The sequence below is a fragment of the Carettochelys insculpta genome, chromosome 8, assembly GCF_033958435.1.
Source record: "Carettochelys insculpta isolate YL-2023 chromosome 8, ASM3395843v1, whole genome shotgun sequence".
Taxonomy (NCBI): domain Eukaryota; kingdom Metazoa; phylum Chordata; order Testudines; family Carettochelyidae; genus Carettochelys; species Carettochelys insculpta.
In genome coordinates, this window is record NC_134144.1 from 68328025 (window position 1) to 68349020 (window position 20996).

At 45.2% G+C, this 20996-nt stretch overlaps 1 protein-coding gene across 4 annotated transcripts; it reads right to left on the reverse strand.

Moving 5' to 3' along the window:
• Positions 1-6051: 6051 nt before the first annotated feature.
• TMEM177 (transmembrane protein 177) lies at positions 6052-13376 on the reverse strand. Of its 4 annotated transcripts, none has more exons than XM_075001402.1 (2): positions 13242-13376; positions 6052-7193 (listed from the first exon to the last, which is right to left on the reverse strand). In XM_075001402.1, exon 2 carries the CDS (start codon positions 7177-7179, stop codon positions 6223-6225), a length of 957 nt encoding a protein of 318 aa, XP_074857503.1. In that variant the 5' UTR covers positions 7180-7193; positions 13242-13376; the 3' UTR covers positions 6052-6222. The 4 variants fall into 4 exon arrangements, with proteins under 4 accessions (XP_074857503.1, XP_074857504.1, XP_074857506.1 ...); XM_075001403.1 differs by having other exon boundaries at positions 13173-13305; XM_075001405.1 differs by lacking the exon at positions 13242-13376 and adding an exon at positions 11105-12104.
• Positions 13377-20996: the final 7620 nt, after the last annotated feature.

Sequence of the window (20996 nt, forward strand, 5' to 3'; positions counted from 1 at the left end):
AGCACCGCATAGCTGGAAGCCCACCCTGGACAGCCAGCAGCCCCACTGGGACCAGAAGGAGCAGCCAGGTTTTAGCACCCTCAGACTGGCAAGGATTACCAGAGATCCATTCCATGGCAGCCAGCATCCCACAGCCCACCCCAGGCCGCTGGCCACCAGCACTTCAGTGGAGGCCCAAGCAGCCCCTCCCTCTGGCCTCCCCCCTGCAACCTCCCCCACCAATTATCCAACATTTGCATGTATTCAACCATCGGTCAGTCCTGATTATGTTGGATAACTGGGATTTTACTGTATTGATAGACCTAACCTCCATGAATTAACTAGTTCGTTTTTGCATTCTGACAAAGTCCTCCCCTTCACAACATCCCCTGGCAAGGAGTTCCACAGGCCGACTGCATTGTGTGAAGAAATGCTTCTTCGTGTTTGTTTTAAACCTGTTAATTTCATTTGATGACCCCGAGTTCTTGTGTTACGAGGAGTAAATAACACTTCCTTATTTACTTTCTCCGCAGTAGTCATAATTGCCTATCTTCTTCTCCAACTACCATTTACATTAAATCTCTGGTTATTTTCTGTGCTCCTTATTCATGCATTCTGAAGATTTACCTGAAGAATACTTTATTTTTTTAATCCGTTTCCCCATAAGACTGAACATTTTAACTCAATATTTAGTGCAGATTTCATTATAATTCTATCCATAAATTTTTAATTTCTGAAGTCTTCAGGTCCATCTGAAGCCCATCTTCACGAGTCTGTGAAGCTTGTTTCCATTCTTATCACCCAGTTCCCACTGGTTTGGAAAGGCAGGACTCACATGGTCACTTCTACACTTAAGACTGAGGATCCTGTCACACGAGCTGGCCCAGTTCGTTGTGGAAATTCTGTGGACGTTAATAGAACTTTCACACACATATTCTGTGATTACTGTACGGGCTCCTTGAGGTTAATTAATAGGACTTTGCTTGAGTACACTCACACCCATATATTTTGGCTGCACTATATGTACATTCAAGATAAAATGGCTGTTTCTGCAGGGAATAGCTACCTAACAAAGAGCTTTTCCCAAAGAGCTTTCTAAGATCCAGGCTTCTCCAGAACTAGGTGTTCGGTTTGAGTTCAGCTGAGAAAGATAAGAATGGTGCTCAGGTGCTATGGGGAAGAGTACTAGTATAAGAATTTAGGTAGAGATACGTAAATAAAGGAGTGCAAATAATTACACTTACTGACATGTACATGCCAAAGCAGGTTACCTGAACAGTGTAGCATTTACAGGCCCTTGAAGTTTCTAGAGACCTGCTGCACTACAGTTACAGAGTAAGCAGCTGGAAAATCCATTACCCCCGCTGCAGCTTTATAACATGCTTTAATGTTACATAAAAGCACTGCCTGCAGGCACCTAAGACATGGCTGTGCTCAGCAGTGCTAGCAGGCCAGCCGCTTTCTTGAATTTTTTAAAATTGCCATTTTTGATGATTTGCAATTCATCTGCAGGCAGGTCTCCATTCCCCTGGTTTAGTCAATATTTAGTATGGAGTAACCGTGTAACGCTAAACAAAAATAATAAAAAGTAGCCAAATTCATTTGTTTTGTAAATCCTGGTAAGTTCTGTGGAGTTTGGTGAAGTGACAGCAGGGTAGAAAATGACACAATGGGCTAAATTATGAGTTATATTTCAATTTGAGGCTTCCACACTTTTCAGGCCACACACATTAGTCTTGACTTTTAAGACCCCCATTTATGTTAGCTTTAAGCTAATTCCGAGATGACACAAAGCAATTTAGTTTTGAGTTTTAGAATCAGCCAGTCCACTACAACTTCTTTTTATTCCTTAGCTTCCTCAAGGGATTGTGATGAAGTTTTCCATTTCACAATGATAGTGGCCTTTACATTATGCAGCCTGAAGTGAGTCACATGCTTGTGGTTCAATGCTACATGGATGTTTGCAATGGGTGGACAGTAATCCAGTGAAACAGCCACATCACTGAGCTCATATGCTCGGATGCTTTGACAACTTACAAATTAGGCTTTGGTGACCTAGAGAGAGGTCGCTGACTTATCATATCAACCTCATCGGCAGGCAAAAATGGTACAAAGTCGTCATGAATTTAATTGATACTAGGGTAGGCACAAACATGCAGAATACGACATCTTTGTCATGAGATATGAAGATTTTTACCATCTGAAGATGGTGATATATGAGGGTAATGCAGGAGCTTCTCTTAGTTCATCCAGAACCAAGAGTACACATGGTAACACGGGATTTTCCACTGAAGACAGTGATGACAGGTCAAATTGGGAAAACTGTGCAGATGTTAGTGGAAGGTGGTGATGATATAATTCCTGTTATGTTGCCAAGCTGAACTACCAAGATGGTCTTCACTGCCAGACCTCCTGCGACAGGACAGTCTCTGATCCAGAGGCTGAATAGACACAAATCAGATATCAGGAACAGGAACACACATAAACCTGCAGAGGAACATTTTAACCTCTCTGGACATTTGGTAATGGATTTAAAAGTAGCCATTCTTCTACAAAAGAATTTTATCATCTGATTACAGAGGTATACATTTGAACTGGAATTCATTTACAAAACTGACACCATTAACCTACGCTTGAATAAAGACCCTAACTGGCTATTGCATTTCAAGGGCAATTTCCCAACCTTTTATATTCATACTTTTACATCACATGCCATGAATGAGACACATCCAGCTTAATTTGCTTCATTAACTTGTCCTACTAATGACAGGTAACTTCTTTTTCCTTTTTTTTTTTCCCCTGCTAATATGCCCTGGTTTCTGTCATTTTCACCCATCTGATGAACCCACGAAAGCTCAGGAACTAATAAATGTGTTCGTCTCTAAAGTCCCACAGGATTACTTGTTCTCTCTGTAAAAACTCAAGTACGCTACTGAGGCCCATTTGTATGTATTGCAGCAGGGATTAGAACAGGCTCCCATTTTGATACTGTGTCATCTAATGATTTTATGAACCATTTAACAGAAAAATTAAATACAGAGCCATGTTACCTTATGTTCTGTGAGTGACAGGTCTCTGCTTTCCTTACAGAAACAGGGTCTCTTTTTCTTCTAATAGAAATGCCTTTACAGCATGTTAAACCACTATTAATCACATTCAGCTGTCATCGGTAAGGAGCGAGCAACAGTGCACATGGTACGAAACCCGATACAATTCTTCATCCGTCACACAGATTGTCAAATATTTGATCTGATGAATCCGAACAAGTGGGACTTACCCACGAAACTCATTACCAAATTAAAAAAAAATTAGTCTTTAAGGTGGTACAGAACTGCTTGTTTGTTGTGATGCTACCCACGAACACAGCTACTCCGTGGGGACTCAAATATTTCTGTTAAGTCACTGGAGCATGAGAAAATTCCAGTAATATGTCATCAGAATTCCCCATGAAGAATAACCGTATGTATAAAGTATCACAGAGGTAGCTGTGTTAGTCTGTGTCTTCGAGAACAAGAAGTCCTGTGGTGTTAGTCTATAACGTGCCACGGACTTCTTGTTGTTCTCATATGTATAAAATCTCCCTGCTACGTAAGTTCCTGATGACAAGGCCATCCTGTCTATGGGATGAGGCGGGGCGGCCGCCCCAGGCCTTGAGCTTTTGTGGGGCCCACTGCAGCCACCCCAGCCAACCTATGGATGGAAATTCCCTGGGGCAGGACGCAGTGGTGGCTGGCAGTGGCAGGAGCAACGGGTCACCTCCCCTCAGCCCCCTCTTCTGCACTCACCATGCGGTGCGAGCGGCAGCCTGCTCTGCTTTGCTCTGCCACACTGGGCCCTCCCAGCTTGCTGAGCCCCACATCTCTGTGGCAGTGGGCAATGGCCTCTGCTTCCTGCAAAGCAGCGCACAGCGGGCAGGGAGGGCGTGGCACGGCACAGCACAGTGGGGAGCATACTGCAGCTCATGCCACCCGTGCGGTGAGTGAGGTAGGGCCGAGAGGCGGCACAACCCCCTGCTGCTGCCCACTGCCGCGCCCTGTCCTAGGTAATCCCAGGCCTGGTTGGTCAGGGAGAGGGTAAGAAGGCAGGGTAGGGGCATATCAGGGTAGCGGTGGGGCCTGTGGTGTGGGGGGTATTGCTTGAGACCCTGCATCCTCCCTTGGGACAGCCCTGCCTGACGAAGTATGAATACTCCTTTGACTAGGACCACAGCCTGGGGGGGGCTACTGTTACAGACAATCAAGGAAAGAACAAACGCTTGGTGTAGTCGTTTACACTCATGCAAGGTGGGTGTAAAATGCTACCCCTTCAGAGTGGTGGCACTTTACACTGACTTTGTGCTGGGAAAAACAACTACAAGCGATCCAGAGACAGGGAGAAGCAGCTTTACTTGTTCTCTTGGATTAAAAAGGAGTGCTGCTGTTTTTAGGGAAGTCTGAGTCAGTTGGTAAAGAGCAACCCCCCCAACCAACAAATGCTGAGCTTTGCTTTTACTCTCCCTTAAACTATACAGTGAAACCTCGAAACGTGCAATTTCAAGTTGTGCTTGACTTGAATTAATGCAAGCTAAGTGCAACTCAAAATCCCACCCTGCCAGCCCAGGCTCAATCCACCCGCCAAGTGGCCCCGGTTCAACCCCCCAGCCCCACTCACCACCTGCGCATGACTCTGGCTCACCACCCACCCGTGCCCCCCCGCCCAGCTTCAGGTCAACCTCCCCAGCTCCAGTTCACCCCACCGCACCGCCCCAGTTCAACCTCCCCCGATGGCCCAGCTCATCTCCTGAGCACGGCTGCAGCTCACCACCCCCACATGCAGCTATAGCTCAAGCCCCCCTGGCCTCAGTTCAACAGTCCTCCCCAGCATGCAGCTCTGGCTCAACTCCACCCCCTCCCCCTCTGCAACCCTAACCCACCACAGGCTTAACTCCCCCGACCCCCTCCTATGGCCCCAGCCCACTTCCAGGCTTAACCCTCCCCAACTGCCCCCCCACCCCTACCCCAGGACTTACCTTTCAAAAGGAGCTCCGGGTGCTCCTACTGCTTCCCCAGCTGCAGAACGTGCGTTCCATGGGGAAAAAAGCCGCCCCTTGACTTACGCGGAATTTGGGTTATGTGAGGGTATGTGGGAATGCAACCCTCGCGTAAATTGAGGCACTGCTGCATTTGGTTTTCTTTAATAATTATAATCTCTAGCTCATCTACACTGCCACGCTCCCTCAGCTTTTCTTACCAGCCTCCCGCTCATTACACTTCACAGGCATAGCTACATAATGAAAAATGACGATTTCCCACTAAGATACCAACAAACTTAAAACAAAGAAGTAAAAACCACCTTGCTTTTCCCATGCAATCTAATGGACAGAGCGTTTGTTCCCTGTCTTAATTTATCTACAGGCAGCAAGATGGCCGTTTCCAAGTTCTGAGTGAGCTGAACATGGAAGAGTTAACAGCACTCTTGACTTTTAGTCATAGCCTTGAACTGGGGATAACCAGACACAGCCTCACACCAGCTGGAATACCTGGAGACACTGTGCCTTACAGAGTAAGTGGAAAAGAAATCAAGCAGTCCTGTAGCACCTTGCAGACGAACAATTTTATTTGCGAGGTAATGGGTAAGACCCACTGTTCTTACCCTCAAAAGCCCATTACTTAATAAATACAATTGTTCGCCTGCAAGGTGCTACAGGACTGCTTGCTTTGTTTTGCAAAGATACACACTAATACACCTACGCCTCTGAGACTATCTGGCAAAGAATTGTAATTCATGAGCAGAACATGAGCAACTTACATTGTGTTGTCTAGGCTATTTTAAATGCCTCTGGATATGACAAAGCTCCCATCATTCCTTTGGGATGTACCATATGAGGAGTGGAATATAGGAAAAATATTCACCCCTCTTGAAATTAATGCCACGAAAATTCTCTGTGGGGTACTTCAACTCTTGCATTCTTTAGAAATTGTCTCAAAAGTACAGGCAAGTAAAGTACCAGCATTTCCAGAGCAGTGTCTGAAAAGTAACAACCCCGCAGTGGTCTTTAGGGCTTAAGACGCATATAGGCCACAGAACGCTTGAAATAGGTTTTTAATTTTTTAAGATACACGCATCCAGTGAATGAAAAATTAAACACTGTTTCCAGACTATATGCCAAAATAAAAAACAGAGCACGAAAGAAGTGGTGAGGGCGGCGGGGCCGCGGGGAGGGAGGAAGGCATCATAGTGGCATTGCATGTGAATACGTAAGTTTTACATCCGATCCCTCCCCTCCTGTGCCTGGGGCACTCTTAAAATTTTAATGATTGAGTCTCTCCTGGAGGTGTATGGAGTGTGTTTTAATCTGAACCCATACCTAGGCAAAAGATTACCGCTAGGGGCATAAATTTTCTCTCCTTGTTTGCCCAAAAGAGCACGGAGAGTCTGGTTGCGGGAGAGTATTTTGTTGTAGAATTCCACTCCACCTGTGGCGTAGTCTTTGGAAATGGTGGCTGCTTTTCTGTCCGACCTGTAGTCTAGTGCATGGCTCACAGCATCATAAGCGAGAAAGTAGCCAACCACTCCAACCACTGCAATGGTCATGTTATAAATGCCTCGAAACAACATGGGACCAGAATACAAACCCAGAAGCTGTTTTATAGCTACCCCAGACAGACAGGTGCCAGCTAAGCAAGCAGGTGGCACAGCTGCATAAACCACAGGGATGTTGCTTTGCAAGTACACAATCTCTCTGGCAATGGCGAACTTCTGAGCCTCTGGTGAAAACATCAGAGCTTCCTTCAAAGTTAATCCTTCTTTACTCTCCCAGTCCACTTCTCTGCCATTTATCACGATGACACGGTTAACAATTCCTTGTCTGTCCTCAGCTGTGCTATTGAAATTGGCAGGGATGCCCACCAGACAACCGGCAGGCAGCCATGGGATCCCAGCGCTCACAGGGTGGAAGCCAAAAGCTGCAAAGGGCTGGTAACAGTTCACAGAGTTCACGCCGACATCTTTGAGAACATCATGGAAGAGGCTGTGTAGCTTCTCTGAGAGTTCAGCTGGCTGCCCCTTAGTCCAGCACTGATAACACAGTCTGAATGTCTGCTCGGGAAACACATGGTAGGAAAGGTTAACCCCAAACAGTCCGGCACAGGAACCTACCAACAAACCAGTCCTGTGCTTCTGTACCCACGCAGCTGCCTTCCATAGGAACGGAACTGCCATAGCCAACTTCCAACCTATTCACAACATAGAAACAGTGAATTAAAAGATGCACGATGGAGTTACTTTTGTGTTTTAAGACAATTTTAAAGAAGCAGAGCTCAATATCTAAGAAATCACTGCACTGTATTTACACACACAGACAGAAATACAAGAACAAGTACAGTAAAACTACAAAGAAAATGCTGAATATATTTGTTGTACAAAGATTTAAAAGCTCTCATGCTTCACAATGCAAACTGGTTACTTCAAAGGTCCACCTTTCTCCTCCATTAAACCAGTTTATGTATTGTATACAGAAACGCAATAGTAACATCCTACCTCCATCTACTTGTATATGCCAAATGTAGTAGCCAATGTTCTTTATGCAATGTCCCTTATATGCTCCTCGCCAGAGCAGATTTCTGTGGCTCGAATAACTTCTGTTCCATCACAGTCACCTAGTTTAGCTATTAACCGCAGAAGGCATCTTTGTGGTCATCTTCTCTGACCGTCTTGTATAACACAGGCTGGTAAATTTCACACAAATATCCCATAGCAAGTGCCATAAATTGTGTTTGGCTTAAGCTTATCTTCCAGAAAGGCATCTAGTCTTGATCTGCATATATTAAGCACTGGAATCCATCTGTTCCCTCTGTCTTCTGTTCCAACTGTTTAAATTACCACCACAATTAAAAATGTTCACTTTATTTCTAATTTATGTTTGTTTGGCTTCAGTTTCCGGTCACCAGCCTTTCGCAGCTGGATCAGAGTGCCTTTAATATCTGGTATTTTCGTCCTATGAAGCTATTTAAATGCTGTTATCAAGTCACCTTTCAATCTTCTTTTTGATGCACTGAGCAGATTGAACTCTTTAAGACTCTCACTTCAACACATTTTCTCCAGTCCTCAAATCACTTTTGTAGTTCTTCTTTGCAGCCCTTCCAACTGTTCAACAACCATTGAAAACTGTAACAGCAGAAATGTAGCACTTAAAAGACTAACAAAATGATTTATTCGGTGATGAGCTTTTGTGGGACAGACCCACTTCATCTGAGTCTGTCCCATGAAAGCTCATCACCAACTAAATCATTTTGTTGGTCTTTAAAGTGCTAAGTTTCTGGCAGTTTGTTTTGTTGGAGTACAGACTAACACGGCTGCCTCCCTGTTACCATTCAAAAATGTAGACACCAGAACCATATGCAATAGTGAGATGGATACCAGATCAGTGCCATGCACACAGGAGTAAAATTACCTCCTTATTTCTACCAACAGCTCTCCCATATATACCTCAATGGATGGCATTCGCCCCTTTCCCCCAAAGAATCACATCAAAAGCTCATGTTGACTCACTTGCCCATTATGACCCCTAAATCTTTTTTGGAGTTCCTGCTTTCCAGGATTATATCTTCTATTCCGTAGGCATGGCCTGCATGCATTGTTCCTACATTTTTAACTTCATTTTATTTGGATGTACTGTATCAATAATCAGAATACTGTGCAATACTAGGTCAAATACCTCACTAAAGTTGAAGTATGTCAATATGCACAGTTGCTTTTATCAACCAATGGGTAATGTCCTCAAAGAATGCAATCAAGTTTTTTCAACAATACCTATTTTCCATAAAAGTACATTGATGGGCTCTAATTGTCAGAATAGGCTTTATGCTATATATTGCTTTCCACCAAAGAAAAGAGGGTTAAGATTTCATCAAGACTTGCCAACAAAGCAGATATAATTTCAAGCCAGAGTTCCAGTTTCAAAATTTGACTGGAAATAACTGGTTTCAATAAATGAAAACCAATGCATTTTGTTTTTCCGAACAGTCCCTGAAAATTTCAAAAATTAAAGTTTATTTGAAGATAAAAAACCACATTTTCAATAGTTCTGCCTCTGATGAGTCCAAAAGTGTCATGTCTAACAACAATTAAATCTAACAACCCAGGAAAGGATTACTAGCCACTCTTCTGCAGACAGAGGAAATGAAGACCAAGACAAGGGGAGTTATTTGCCTAAACACCTAAGGGAGATTAGTCACCACTAGGGAGCACAAATTGCCCATGTGAGTAGATTTCAGGAAAGCCACACCAGCTGCAGCTTCACGGTCCGTGGTTTCACTTATCCACAGTTCGCTGCGCCACGATTTGTCGCGCCACACTGTGCCACCCCATCCTGAGCACATGATTCCGTGTGTTCATGCTTCCTCACAACCACATTAAGGCACTAAAGGGACACCCAGCCTTAATGATGGCACCAAAAAGAAAAGTGAGTAATGCAGACAATGGTCAAATGGCTCTGAAGGGGAAAAAAGGTGAGGACAGTAAACCAGAAAAGCAATTTACCAGATGAGCAGGCAAGTGGTCACACAGCAGCCTCAGTAGCCAGACTCTATGGCATTAAGATGTCCGCTGTGTGATATATTTGAAGAAAAAAAAAAACAGGGTGTGGGGGGAGGGAACAAAACATAAGGGACAGTGTGGCTGCAATGCTATCACACCAGGGTATTTTAAAGGACTTAATGTTCCTTTGTGAATTCCTGTTAACTCTCCTTTCCCAGAGGAGCCATAAGATTCCCAGGCAGTGAGTTCAGTGAACAGTTTTGGGTGATTAAGGTTGAAGCTGAAGTTGATTGCATTATCTTTGCGTTCCAGTTTGGCTGTTAATTCACTGCTTTTAAGTTAAACTTACTTGGCGACTGTAAACAGCAGGCAATAAAACATTCTTTGCAGATGTGCTATTTCTGAGTCGCAACCCCCGCCCCCCATCGCCTGGTATATTCATGGCTATTGCCATTCGCAGCTTTCTCTGAAACATAACCCTTGTGAATGGCAAGGCCTTCCCCCACAATAGCACTGCGGAGAACTCTGGTGACTTGGAGTGTTTTGCTTCGGCGACAGCATCTCTCCCTTTATTCTCTCAGGAAGAACACCAAACCAAAAAAGAATATTTTCTTTTGGAAAGAATTAACTGGCCCAGTGAAGAGCTCCTGTGGAAAGAGTTGCTTTGTTAAAGAAGAGCAAAAATGGTAAACTAGTTATGGCCAGGGTAGGACCTGGAACAGAACAAGTTTCCACACAGGGAAACACTCCTCTGACTAAAGAGAAAGATGGAGGGATGGAAAAGCTTTTTAACTGGCCAAATCCTTTTGCTCAGGATTTTCTGCTTCTCTAAACATACGTGGTGGTATTAGTGATACCTGTGACTCCATGTCAGGCAGTTCATAGGCAAAGCAGAGCCCCATGCTCATGTGGAAGCCTGCGGCATCTGCCCACATGGACCCTAAAATCACACCACTTTAGTTGGAGACATAGAGGTGTTCGGTGCGGTAATTTTAGGGGGTGCACGAGGCAAGTGTCTCTGTCCTGCCTCCTCCCTATCCCTTTTCTGTCCATGCCCCTCCCCTTCCAACTCTGCTCCACCCATAGCCCACCACTGCCCTGCCCTCACCCTGCCCATCTCTTTCCATGGAAGTCCTTTGGAGCGGCACTGCCTAGGAGTGGCACTTTTACACATCAGAAGCAGTGAAGTGCTCATACTGAGGGTGTAGGGGGCAATGACGGGGGTACATGTGACCCCCTGTACGCCCTCATGTGTCGCCTGAAGGGGACACAAAGGTATAGAGGGGGAAATCAATACGCAAGTCTCATTTATGGTCAATTAGTAACCTAGCTCCTCTTTCTGCCTTTGAAAATCTCCAAGTGCCCAGTAGCTACAATGAGTATTAAATCAAAAAACTTAAAAGCAATCAAGTTAATTGGCTCTCTTTATTGGCTGATATTTCTTTTTCCTTCTCTTAGGATGGTTTTTCAGACTGTAAATTCTCTGATGCAAAGACTGTCTCGCTGCATGCCTTGTACACCACTGAGGACGGAATCGGTGCTAAATAAATAACATGCTTGTCTTCGCAACATAAATTAGGACAGAACACTGTCGAGAGAGGCGTTATACCTGAACAGGGAGAGGTAAAACACTGCCTGCGGATGCGCCGGGTTTTGCTGACAAACTGGATTTTGTGTGATGACGCTCCATGGTTTTGCCCAACAAAAGCCCAGTTTTGCTAGGAAAAGCCTCTCATGTAGACATAGCCCATGTGAGAAATAAGCAGAAGAACTAGGGGAATTTGGAAGAAATACTCATCCTGTTTTGACCATAACAGCCTATAGTAATAAAAACAAGGGACTGATTCTCAACAGCTTTTTCAAATTTTACCCAGTCTTTACACCAGACCTGCACCTGCTGAGAACACGATCCTCTAAGTGTACGATTATGAACAAAAAATACCCCTTAAACAACATGCTGATGAAGAAGGCAAAAGAAAACTAAGACTAAAGGGTGGTTTGTATGGCACAAGTGCTGCATTTTCTCACTTGTTTGATTAGTCCTCCCTGAAGTCACACAAGGCTTTACAACACTGGACCCTAATGAAAGTTGCAATGCTATGCTTCTATCACCCGGACTCAGCCTGCAGTTCTTAACTCAAGCAAGCAGACCTATGGAAACATATAAGGACTAGCGGAAGAGAATTGCAAGATCACAGCCCTTTATTTCTATAGGATTATTTTCCAGCTAAAATGATTTCTTAATGGAGGCCAGGCCAGGCCAAAGCTGTATTAGCAAACTTTTGCCCTTCAATTTTTCACAGCATTAACAATTTTTATACTGCAAATTGTTCTCCCAAATTAGTGTTGCCCTTGCTGTGCCCAGAGTCTAGTTTCACTGAGTGAACTCAATAAGGCTACATCTACACTACAGAGATCTTTCGAAAGAAACTCTTCTGGAAGATCTCTTCTGAAAGAACTTCTTTCAAAAGAGCGCGTCCACACACGAAAAAACGGGTCAAAAGAGGGATCTGCTCTTTCCAATGAGAGTGTCCACACAGACCCCACTCTTTTGAAAGAGCAGGCCAGGGATTGGAAAATCAGGCTGCATGAGGACTGCTCTTTCGAAAAAAAGGGCCTGCAGAGAGTCTGGACACGTTTTCTTTCGAAAGAAGCTTTTGAAAGGGGACACTCTTTCTGAAGCTGGAAAGGAAGAGCAATTTCGAAAGGAGCACAACATTCCTTTGATTTACTTTCAGAAGAACACTTTTTGGGTGTAGATGCTCTGTGGCATCTTTCGAAAGAGCCTCCTTCTTTTGAAAAATTTTTTGAAAGAACATGCTACTGTAGATGTAGCCTAAGAGATGTTATTTTACTTAACATTAAGTGTACCCAGTTCTTTTCTTCCCTCCACTTTATAGAGTCACACCCGAACAACATGGGCATTACACATTGCCAATATTCTAATCTAGTGAGACTTCCGTTCCTTTACCCAGGCAGCATGCTAATCCCAAACATTGGTGGTTTAAGTTTATGAGCCAGGGTCATATTTTTACAAGACCTTGTTTAAAAGTTATGAAGTTTTAATAAAAGCTTTTTCCTTACCTTCCTTTTCCTAATTTAAAGAGTTAATGATTTCAATCTCTTCTCCATAATCTTGAGTTTTAAACACAAGCACAGAAATTCTGACCTAATTCTATAACTCTAAGACCTGACCGTTAAGCAAAACAACAAATACCGTACCACATCACAACGTACTTGACAATATAGTGGAAGTCAGCTGAGACTCAGGCCCTTAAAAATCTTTTTCTACCCTTTCAGTGAAACTACCTGATTTCAATGGAAAGACACTAGCCTAAATAACTGCTATAATCATTCAGAATCAGGTTTTAATCTTCGTCTCATTGAAGGTCCTGGGAAGTTTATTGGTCACTTCGGTGGAAGCAGGATTGGGCCTAAAGGCAGAAGAAAGAGGATCTTTCTAATTGCTGTGAAAATTAAAATAAAGCCAAGGGAGTTCACAAGACTTGTGACAAAAGCTGGTGGGACAGAGCCCAACTCTTCTCTCCCTTCCCTGCATGCAGATCAGGGGTAAGCCCATGCAGCCAAAGGAAACGCCTGTAAACCACCGGCAGAAGAAAATCAAGGCCCCCACGCTTAAAACCTCAGCACAACGCAAGGTGCTCCCTCTGCCCTGCCTGCAAACTGCAGCCGCTCCAACTCCCCTTCGCAACGCAGGGCTGTTCTCTCTCGTGCAAAAGGCTCACCGAGGCTGTAGGCAGAGTCGGCGGCTGCACGCTTCGCCGTAGCCCGCCTGGAGCCTCACCTGCCTCCCCCGTCTGCAGCCGCTGGTGCAAGGGGAACTGTGAAGCTGATCGCTGGGGGAAAGCGCTTGCCGTAAAGCAGAGGGCGGTAGTGAAAAGAAACCGGAGGCTTGCTGCAAGGCACAGCGTAACCCGCACTCCCTGGGCCGTACTGCCGGGACTGGGGGCACTGAGGCTACTTGCAGAGAGAATAAGGCACCAGCTCTGCAGCCAGACTTTTAACCCATGTAAGTAGAGGGTCATGTGCTAAAACTCCAGGGGTCCCAGGTTTGATTCTGCCTGCAGACGGCTGGAGCCTGCTGGTGCAGCGCACCCCTTAAGGTTGTCTGGCTTCTTTTAGTGCATTTGTGCTGTATTTAAACTGCAAAAATCAACTTCGCTGGCTGGCAAGGACGGCAGCACACGTTAGATATCTGCAGGACAGCATGCAATTTACTCTGTGTTAACCCTTTAGTGTGTTCCCACAGAAACCAGTGCTATAGAAGTTGTATCCAGGCCTGGCTATCAAACAATCCCAATGATAGTAACAGAGAGGAAGCCGTGCCAGTCTATACACTAGCAAAACAAAAAGCAGTCAAGTAGCACTTTAAAGACTAGCAAAATAGTTTATTAGTTGAGCTTTCGTGGGACAGACCCACTTCTTCAGACCACATAGCCTACCAGAACAGACTCAATATTTAAGGCACAGAGAACCAAAAACAGTAAGCAAGGAGGACAAATAAAAAAAAAAATGATCAAGGTGAGCAAACTCTGATTTTCATCATACAAAACTTCCCCAAACATGCTGGCATCACAAGTCTTCTGTTAAAACATGTATGGTGTGTTGATAGTACCATACCTCTGGGGGAAGAAAAATCAGAAGCAGCTGCTGAATTGCTCATTGATGCCAATTGGAAACGTTGCCTGTCCACAAATGCTGTATATGGCTGTTCAAACTGTATCCAGGAGAGATGAAAAGACCAGGCAGTTATTTAAGGGGGGGGTGTGTGTGTGTCTGTTTGTCTCTGAAACAAATGCATTCTGGGAAGAAGAAACTCTGCGAACAGCTTGTCTCTCCTGTGTCACAAAGGAGAGCAAACAAGCTTGTTGGGAGAAGCTTAAATGTAAGAAAAGGGAAAAAAAAAGCTACTGTCACCACAAAATAACAACAAAATGTTATGAGAATAGCATACCACAATCAGGAGTGCGATCCCACAGTGTTTGCAGGAATTAATGTCTCCTGACCATTGAAATCAGGGTCTGTCAGACTGCAGCCTGAGGTTGAGCCTGAGTTTGCTGCAAGGAGCAATACAAAAACACTGCAGAGATGTGCATGATTGTTAAAAGAAAAGTTTGTGTACCGAGGAGCTAACAACTGAAGAGCCAGATCCTTTAACCTTTATTCATGTGATTATGGCCTTAAATGCATAGAAATCACATTGAAGCCAATGGGATCCTGCAGGTGGAGCCACTAGTGTGGCCTCACTTCCTTGGGGCTGTGCCTGCCACCAGGTAGCCTCAACTTTACAAGATGTGTAATGAAAAGAGTTCTTGCATCTTGGGAACGCTCTAGGGCTACGTCTACACTAGCCCCAAACTTCGAAATGGCCACGCAATTGGCCATTTCGAAGTTTACTAATGAAGCGCTGAAATGCATATTCAGCGCTTCATTAGCATGCGGGTGGCCGCGGCACTTCAAAATTGACGCGCCTCGCCACCGCGCGGCTCGTCCCGACAGGGCTCCTTTTCGAAAGGACCCAGCCTACTTCGAAGTCCCTCATGGGAATAAGGGGACTTCGAAGTAGGCGGGGTCCTTTCGAAAAGGAGGCCCGTCGGGACGAGCCGCGCGGCGGCGAGGCGCGTCAATTTCGAAGTGCTGCGGCCGTCCGCATGCTAATGAAGTGCTGAATATGCATTTCAGCGCTTCATTAGTAAACTTCGAAATGGCCAATTGTGTGGCCATTTTGAAGTTTGGGGCTAGTGTAGACACGGCCCAGGTATTTTGTCTTCAGGATGTGTGACATAAGTGTAACTCAAACTCCAGGAGACTACAAATTGGTTATGGTGTTTTTGGCTCAGAAAAAAAATGTATCTGTTATTCCAACTTCAATTAGTTCATGCCCCCCACCTGTGCTCCAATGCTTTCCAAATGCTTTCATGCAGAAGGTTCTGTGTGGGGTTTTATATACCCTTCATCACCTTAATATCTTACTAGCAATGCATTAAAATATGAGACTAACATCTACCATGTGTGGTCTTTTTCTTTGCCATCCTTCTCCCAGGCCCAGAGGGAGAACAGCATGTGCAGTGTGCAGAAGAGTAACAGAAAGATAGCTGTGCTAGTCTATATACTATCAAAACCAAAAAGCAGTCCAGTATGATGGCTATGATCAGAAGAAGTGGGTCTGTCCCACAAGAGCTCATCACCTAATAAATTATTTTGTTCGCCTTTAAAGTGCTACTGGACTGCTTTTGTGTTTTGATAGTGTGTAGAAGGTTATTTTACTTTGTTTTTGAAATAGTGGCTAACTGGAAAGGAAGGTGGTGAGGTTTGCAACGGCTCCTAGGTCCTGTGTGAACTCCTTTCACTCTCCCTCCAAAGAATCTGCCCTCCAAGAAACTTGGTGTCTTACACAGATAAGCTTTAGTCTTGCAGTAGTAGCAAGTTCCTTTATTCTAGTGGAGGAAAGTTGCCAATCACAATCTCCATCAGAAAGTTTTACGTAATCTTTTGGGTCCAGGCCATTGAGTATCTTAAAGATAAAGACCAAGACCTTGGAACTGACCTATGATTCTAGATGAAGCCATTGTATAACAAGGACAAGACTGATATACTTGTAGTGATCCACATTGCTATGGGGATACTCTGCCACTTTGTGTGCCAGCTGCAGTTTTCTAAGGCTAATGGCTTCCTATCCAAAGCCTCATGGGAATTAGTATAACCACCATGGTAGACATGAACCTGGGACCTCTGGAGCATAGTGCAGCAGCTGCTAGAGCTAGAGGCCAACTGGCTCTCAGCTAAGGCTGGAGGGGAGACTCATTTTTTCTCTGTGAGAGTGGTCTAAGTGCCACTACATGGGACAGGGACTCTCACCCAGTAGGTGTGTGGGTTACATTGACAGTCGTGTCACAGATTTTTCTTGACAATTTTGTAATAAATAGGATTTATTTGGAAGAAGTGGGGACCCAAACCTGAATGAGTTCCTTGTCTCCTACGCCACATTTCAATGTCTAATCCAAAACCTGACTGGATTCTGGTTTCAAGAGGCAATTAGTGATATGAAAGGACTGAACTATGCTGTTACTCTACTACATACACATAGAGATAAAACAAGAAACCCTGTGGCACCTTATAGACTAACAGATATTTTGGAGCATCAGCTGAATCAGATGACAAAGTGGATCTTTGCCCGCGAAAGCTTATGCAGGACTTCTTGTTTTTTTTGAAGATACAGACTAACCTGGCTACCTCTTTGATACATAGAGATAAGGCTCATAGATCACTTTTTAAATTAGCCTGCTAGGTGGTGCTGTAGGCCATGCTGTAAGCTATTCATTCCACAAGAAATTACATTTTCTCTTTCCTGTGTTACAGGAAAATAAATAGATTTCTATGTAACGTTCCCCCATCCTCAAATCTATAATTTTCTGGATACATCCTCACTCTCTCATACTACATCTCAGTAAAGTGTTGGTTCCTGTTACAGAATGAACTCTGAAAGTGTTTGACCATTTGCTCATTGACTTCAGTTTCTGGTGAAGCGTTTGTTGCCTTTTGCTTCTCTGACTGCGTGATCATGTAGGTAAGTATAGTTAGTTCAGGGATTCTTTATGGCTATGGTCACACTGCAAGTTTTGCCGACAAGACTGGTGGAACATCCACATACAAATTGTGTTTTATTGACAGTTTGTGGACAAAACTCAGTACTTTCCCGACAGCGCTCTCCTGATTTGCTTTTGTGTGCGGCTGCACTCTGTCAACAGAAGTTTTGTCGGGAAATCTCTTCCAACAGTGACTTCTGTCAACAGAGTGCTGTAGTGTTGTATGAGTTTGAAGTTGAGCCATGAAATTATCCAAAAAAGTTCCAAGCCTGATTCTCTGCTCTGTTATACGAGATGCATCCTTGGAGCTGGCCTGAACCAGAGCCTCAGAGCCATCCCTGTCCATAGAATGAACTGGGGCAGCCGGTCCCACTCTTCTGGAGGCCCCGTGGCAGCTGCCCCAACAGTCCTATGGATGGGAGGGACAGGGCATTACCTGGGGTGGAGGGCCAGGTATGGCAGAGGCAGCAGGGGTTGCCTCTCCTTCCTCCCACCACAAGCACTCACCACATGCTGCCTCCTGGCCCACTGCACCTTGCTTCTCTACAGCAGTGCAGCGGGCTGGGAGTGCAGCATGGTGCAGCAAGGTGTAGCAGGCTGCCATTCCCGCTGCCCGAGTGGGGAAGGGATGGGAGGCGACTTCTCCTGGCTCTTGGTCCCAGATAACCCCCATGCCCTGTTGCTTGGGGAGAGAAGGACTAAGGAAGCAGACAGTGCATAGAGACCTGCTGCCCCTTCCTGGCAAGGAGTGGGCAGAGACAGGCCAGTAGCAGAGCAGCAGCAAAATTAGAGGTGATAATAGAGGTTGAACCTCTCTAGTCCGGCACCCTCCTGACCTGACCGGTGTCGAATGAGAGAATTTGCCAAATCATGGGAGGTCAATATTGTCTAGCAGCATCACCAACACTTCCACAGCTCCCTGGGCACTTAGAAGACAACTGGAGTAAATCACAGCTAAATAACAGCACAGAACACTCAGAGCCAGGACTGGTTGTTGTAAACAAACTTGATGGGACAGTGAGAAACTTGGCCACACCCATGATAAATAACAGAGAGGTTGCCTTGTTAGTCTGTACTCCAACAAAACAAAGCAGCAGAAATGCAGCACTTTAATTAAAGAGTAACAAAATGATTTATTCAGTGATGGGCTTTTGTGGGACAGACCCACTTCTACAGATCAAGTTCATGTCCAGTACAGACTGAAGTTTATAAGTACAGAGGACCGAAAAGAAAGAAAATTGCAGTAAAAAGTGACAAATCAAATAGGGTTGAAGGAAGGGGGTGAGATAAGTGGTCATCCAGCTGCCTAAATCATGCCAGATTATGCATGTTGCCAGATGAGAGAGTTCCGGATTAGAGAGGTTCATCCTGTAGCTGTACCGTTCAAACGTATCAACTAAGGTGTTGTACCCCCCCTACCCTGCTTTAACCCAACCCACCACTGCTCCCACAGAGCCAGGCACCCACCTTCCCCTGCGCTATAACTCAGTGCCTGCCACTCACCAGATACATCGCCGCCGTCGTGTGTGTCTCCCACCAAGCAGTGGGGCATGTGTACAGAGCAGCAGATGGCACCCCCAGTGCCCGGCTCCGAGGCACACTAAGCTCCGCTTTGTGGCACAACAGTTGAGGAGTGCTGACCTAAACCACGGTGCTGGCCCCCTCACTCCCATGAACCCTCAGAGCTGTGCTAGCTGGTGCTCCGGTGGCAGTTCAAAGGAACCTGGGGCTCCAGCCATGGCTGCTGCCACAGTAGCCCCAACAACGTCCAGGAGCTCCAGGCCGCTTTGAATCACTGGGCCCCAGGACAGCTGTGTTGGAGCTGAAAGTTTTATTCTCTTTATATTCGTATTTTAGATTCAGTAGTGTAGCAATGTCAGGTAACATATGAACACATTTATCAATTTATTACTTTTATTAATTAAGTTCTTTGTTTGAATATACGCCTCTTTGATTTTAAAGTTTAGTAAGTAAAGAGACAGTTTTAATATTGTATCTACGTTAATGAGATTAGAGGAATGTTGGAGGCTGAAGTCTTAATTGCTTGGTTTACAATGCGCTTTGCTTTGCCCACTATGAGATACTGTGGTACAATGTTTTTCTTTGAAAGTCCTTGTAATGCTTTGCGTTCACATGGGAAAGTGGTAGGTCTGTGTCCAAATGAAGTTTGTGAAGGTTATCCTCAGAGCCAGCTGGCCGAGAAAGGAGGGGCGAAGCATGGGTGAAGACAGACTTAACAGTGTCAGGGAAGAATCGTCAGTACAAGAAGTGACCAGATGGGCAGATTGTCGACTCTAAACCATGGAACGGGCACCCCTAAAGGGGATTGATTACAGGATGAGCCTTTCGGAGATGTTTTGAGAACGACTGAGATCAAAAATACAACACACCGGTCGTGGACTGACACAGCAAAATCTGTAGACTTCTACAGAGAAAAAGGATTATAAAAGCAGCGTGCTTTGCCGTGGGACTTTGGGTTCGTCTTGCCACCAGCTCCAGGGAAGCATCAGATCGCGACTGACAAGGCCCTGCTCCCCCTCTGTGATCGATCTTGCTGGCCGCTAGATTGATCCAGACTCTGTCTTGGTAACTATAATATCGTCGGGTGGGACTGTATGTATGGTGTCTGTGTGTGTGAGCGACTGAAAAGCGTATGCTACTACTGTGTTCTCAATCAATGCGGCATACTGCCTTTTCCCCTATAAAAGATCTCGTGTGCTTCATTTAAGCATAATGTTTTTGGTGGAGAATGCGAAGGGGGAGAAGTGCTTTGTAATTATTGATAAATATTGCAGGGAAAAGGTGTGCACGCCCTGCTCAGCAGATACCGATCAATAAGAAGGAACTAGTTGTGATATTTATTGTTTGTATATGCACCCTCAGTTGTAGCAGGGCTGAATAACAGGAGAGAGGTTTAGTATGCCTCTCTCCACCCCAGAGTCCTGGAGGGGAAATTTGACTGCAGGGGGTGCCTGCCTATGGAAATATCCTGAGTTAGGTGTATATATCCCAGTCGTAGCATGGTCAGGCAGTAGGAAGAGGACTTAGTGATCCTAGCTGCAAATTGGAAAATATTAGGTGCATACACCTCGGTCGTAGTAAGGCTGAGCACAAGAGGAGAAGTTAGCGCTTATCTCTCTGACCCTGGAAGGGGTTTATATTGGACTGACTACGTGGGGATGTCTGCCTGGGGAAATACCCCGAGTCTACCTTTGGCGTGTGAACCCTCGGTGGTAGTAGTGCCGAGCAATACAGAGAAGACTTAGCCTCTCTCCCTCTGGCCCAGGGAGCGGGTTAAGTTCAGGAGCATGAGTGAGAAAAGGAGTTGTCCCCCTTTGCCTCCCTGCCCCCATCGGCAGGCATGTGAGGCCATAACTGGGTGTGTTGGATCAGGAGCCGGCTCCGCACCCCATCGCTCAAATCCCCACCAGTGTACATAACATTGGGACCTGACTGGCATAGGGGCCAATTAACTGAGCAGGGACACAGCAGAAGGGCTAACTGTGTGGACATAATGCCTACCCTTCACTGGGACTACGTAAGTAGACAAATGGGCAGTGCTAAGGAACTAGGGAAACTGAAAGAAGGTAGGACTAGTCAGGCCCAGCAGCTGCTCCTAATACTTTACCCTTCCCTAGAAACAAGTAGTGGAAGCTGACTATTGGCCACAAATATTACAGAAATAGCACTCCAGGCATGGTCAGCTGAAGGCGTAAATCAAGCACCATGATAGCTAAGAACACCAGGAGTTGAGGTCAGTCATGGAGGTTAGAAAAGACTTCAATAGACCCCACCCCACGACAAACTTGTAGAAAATGCAGATTAGGCTGCTGTAGTTTCAACCCATGTTAGCGGGTTGAGGTGAACCCTAATGTTCCCTTTACGTTGGGATTT

Excerpts from the sequence above, each read along its gene's own strand:
- TMEM177 (XM_075001402.1), bottom strand. The coding sequence starts at position 7,179 with ATGGCAGTTCCGTTCCTATGGAAGGCAGCTGCGTGGGTACAGAAGCAC.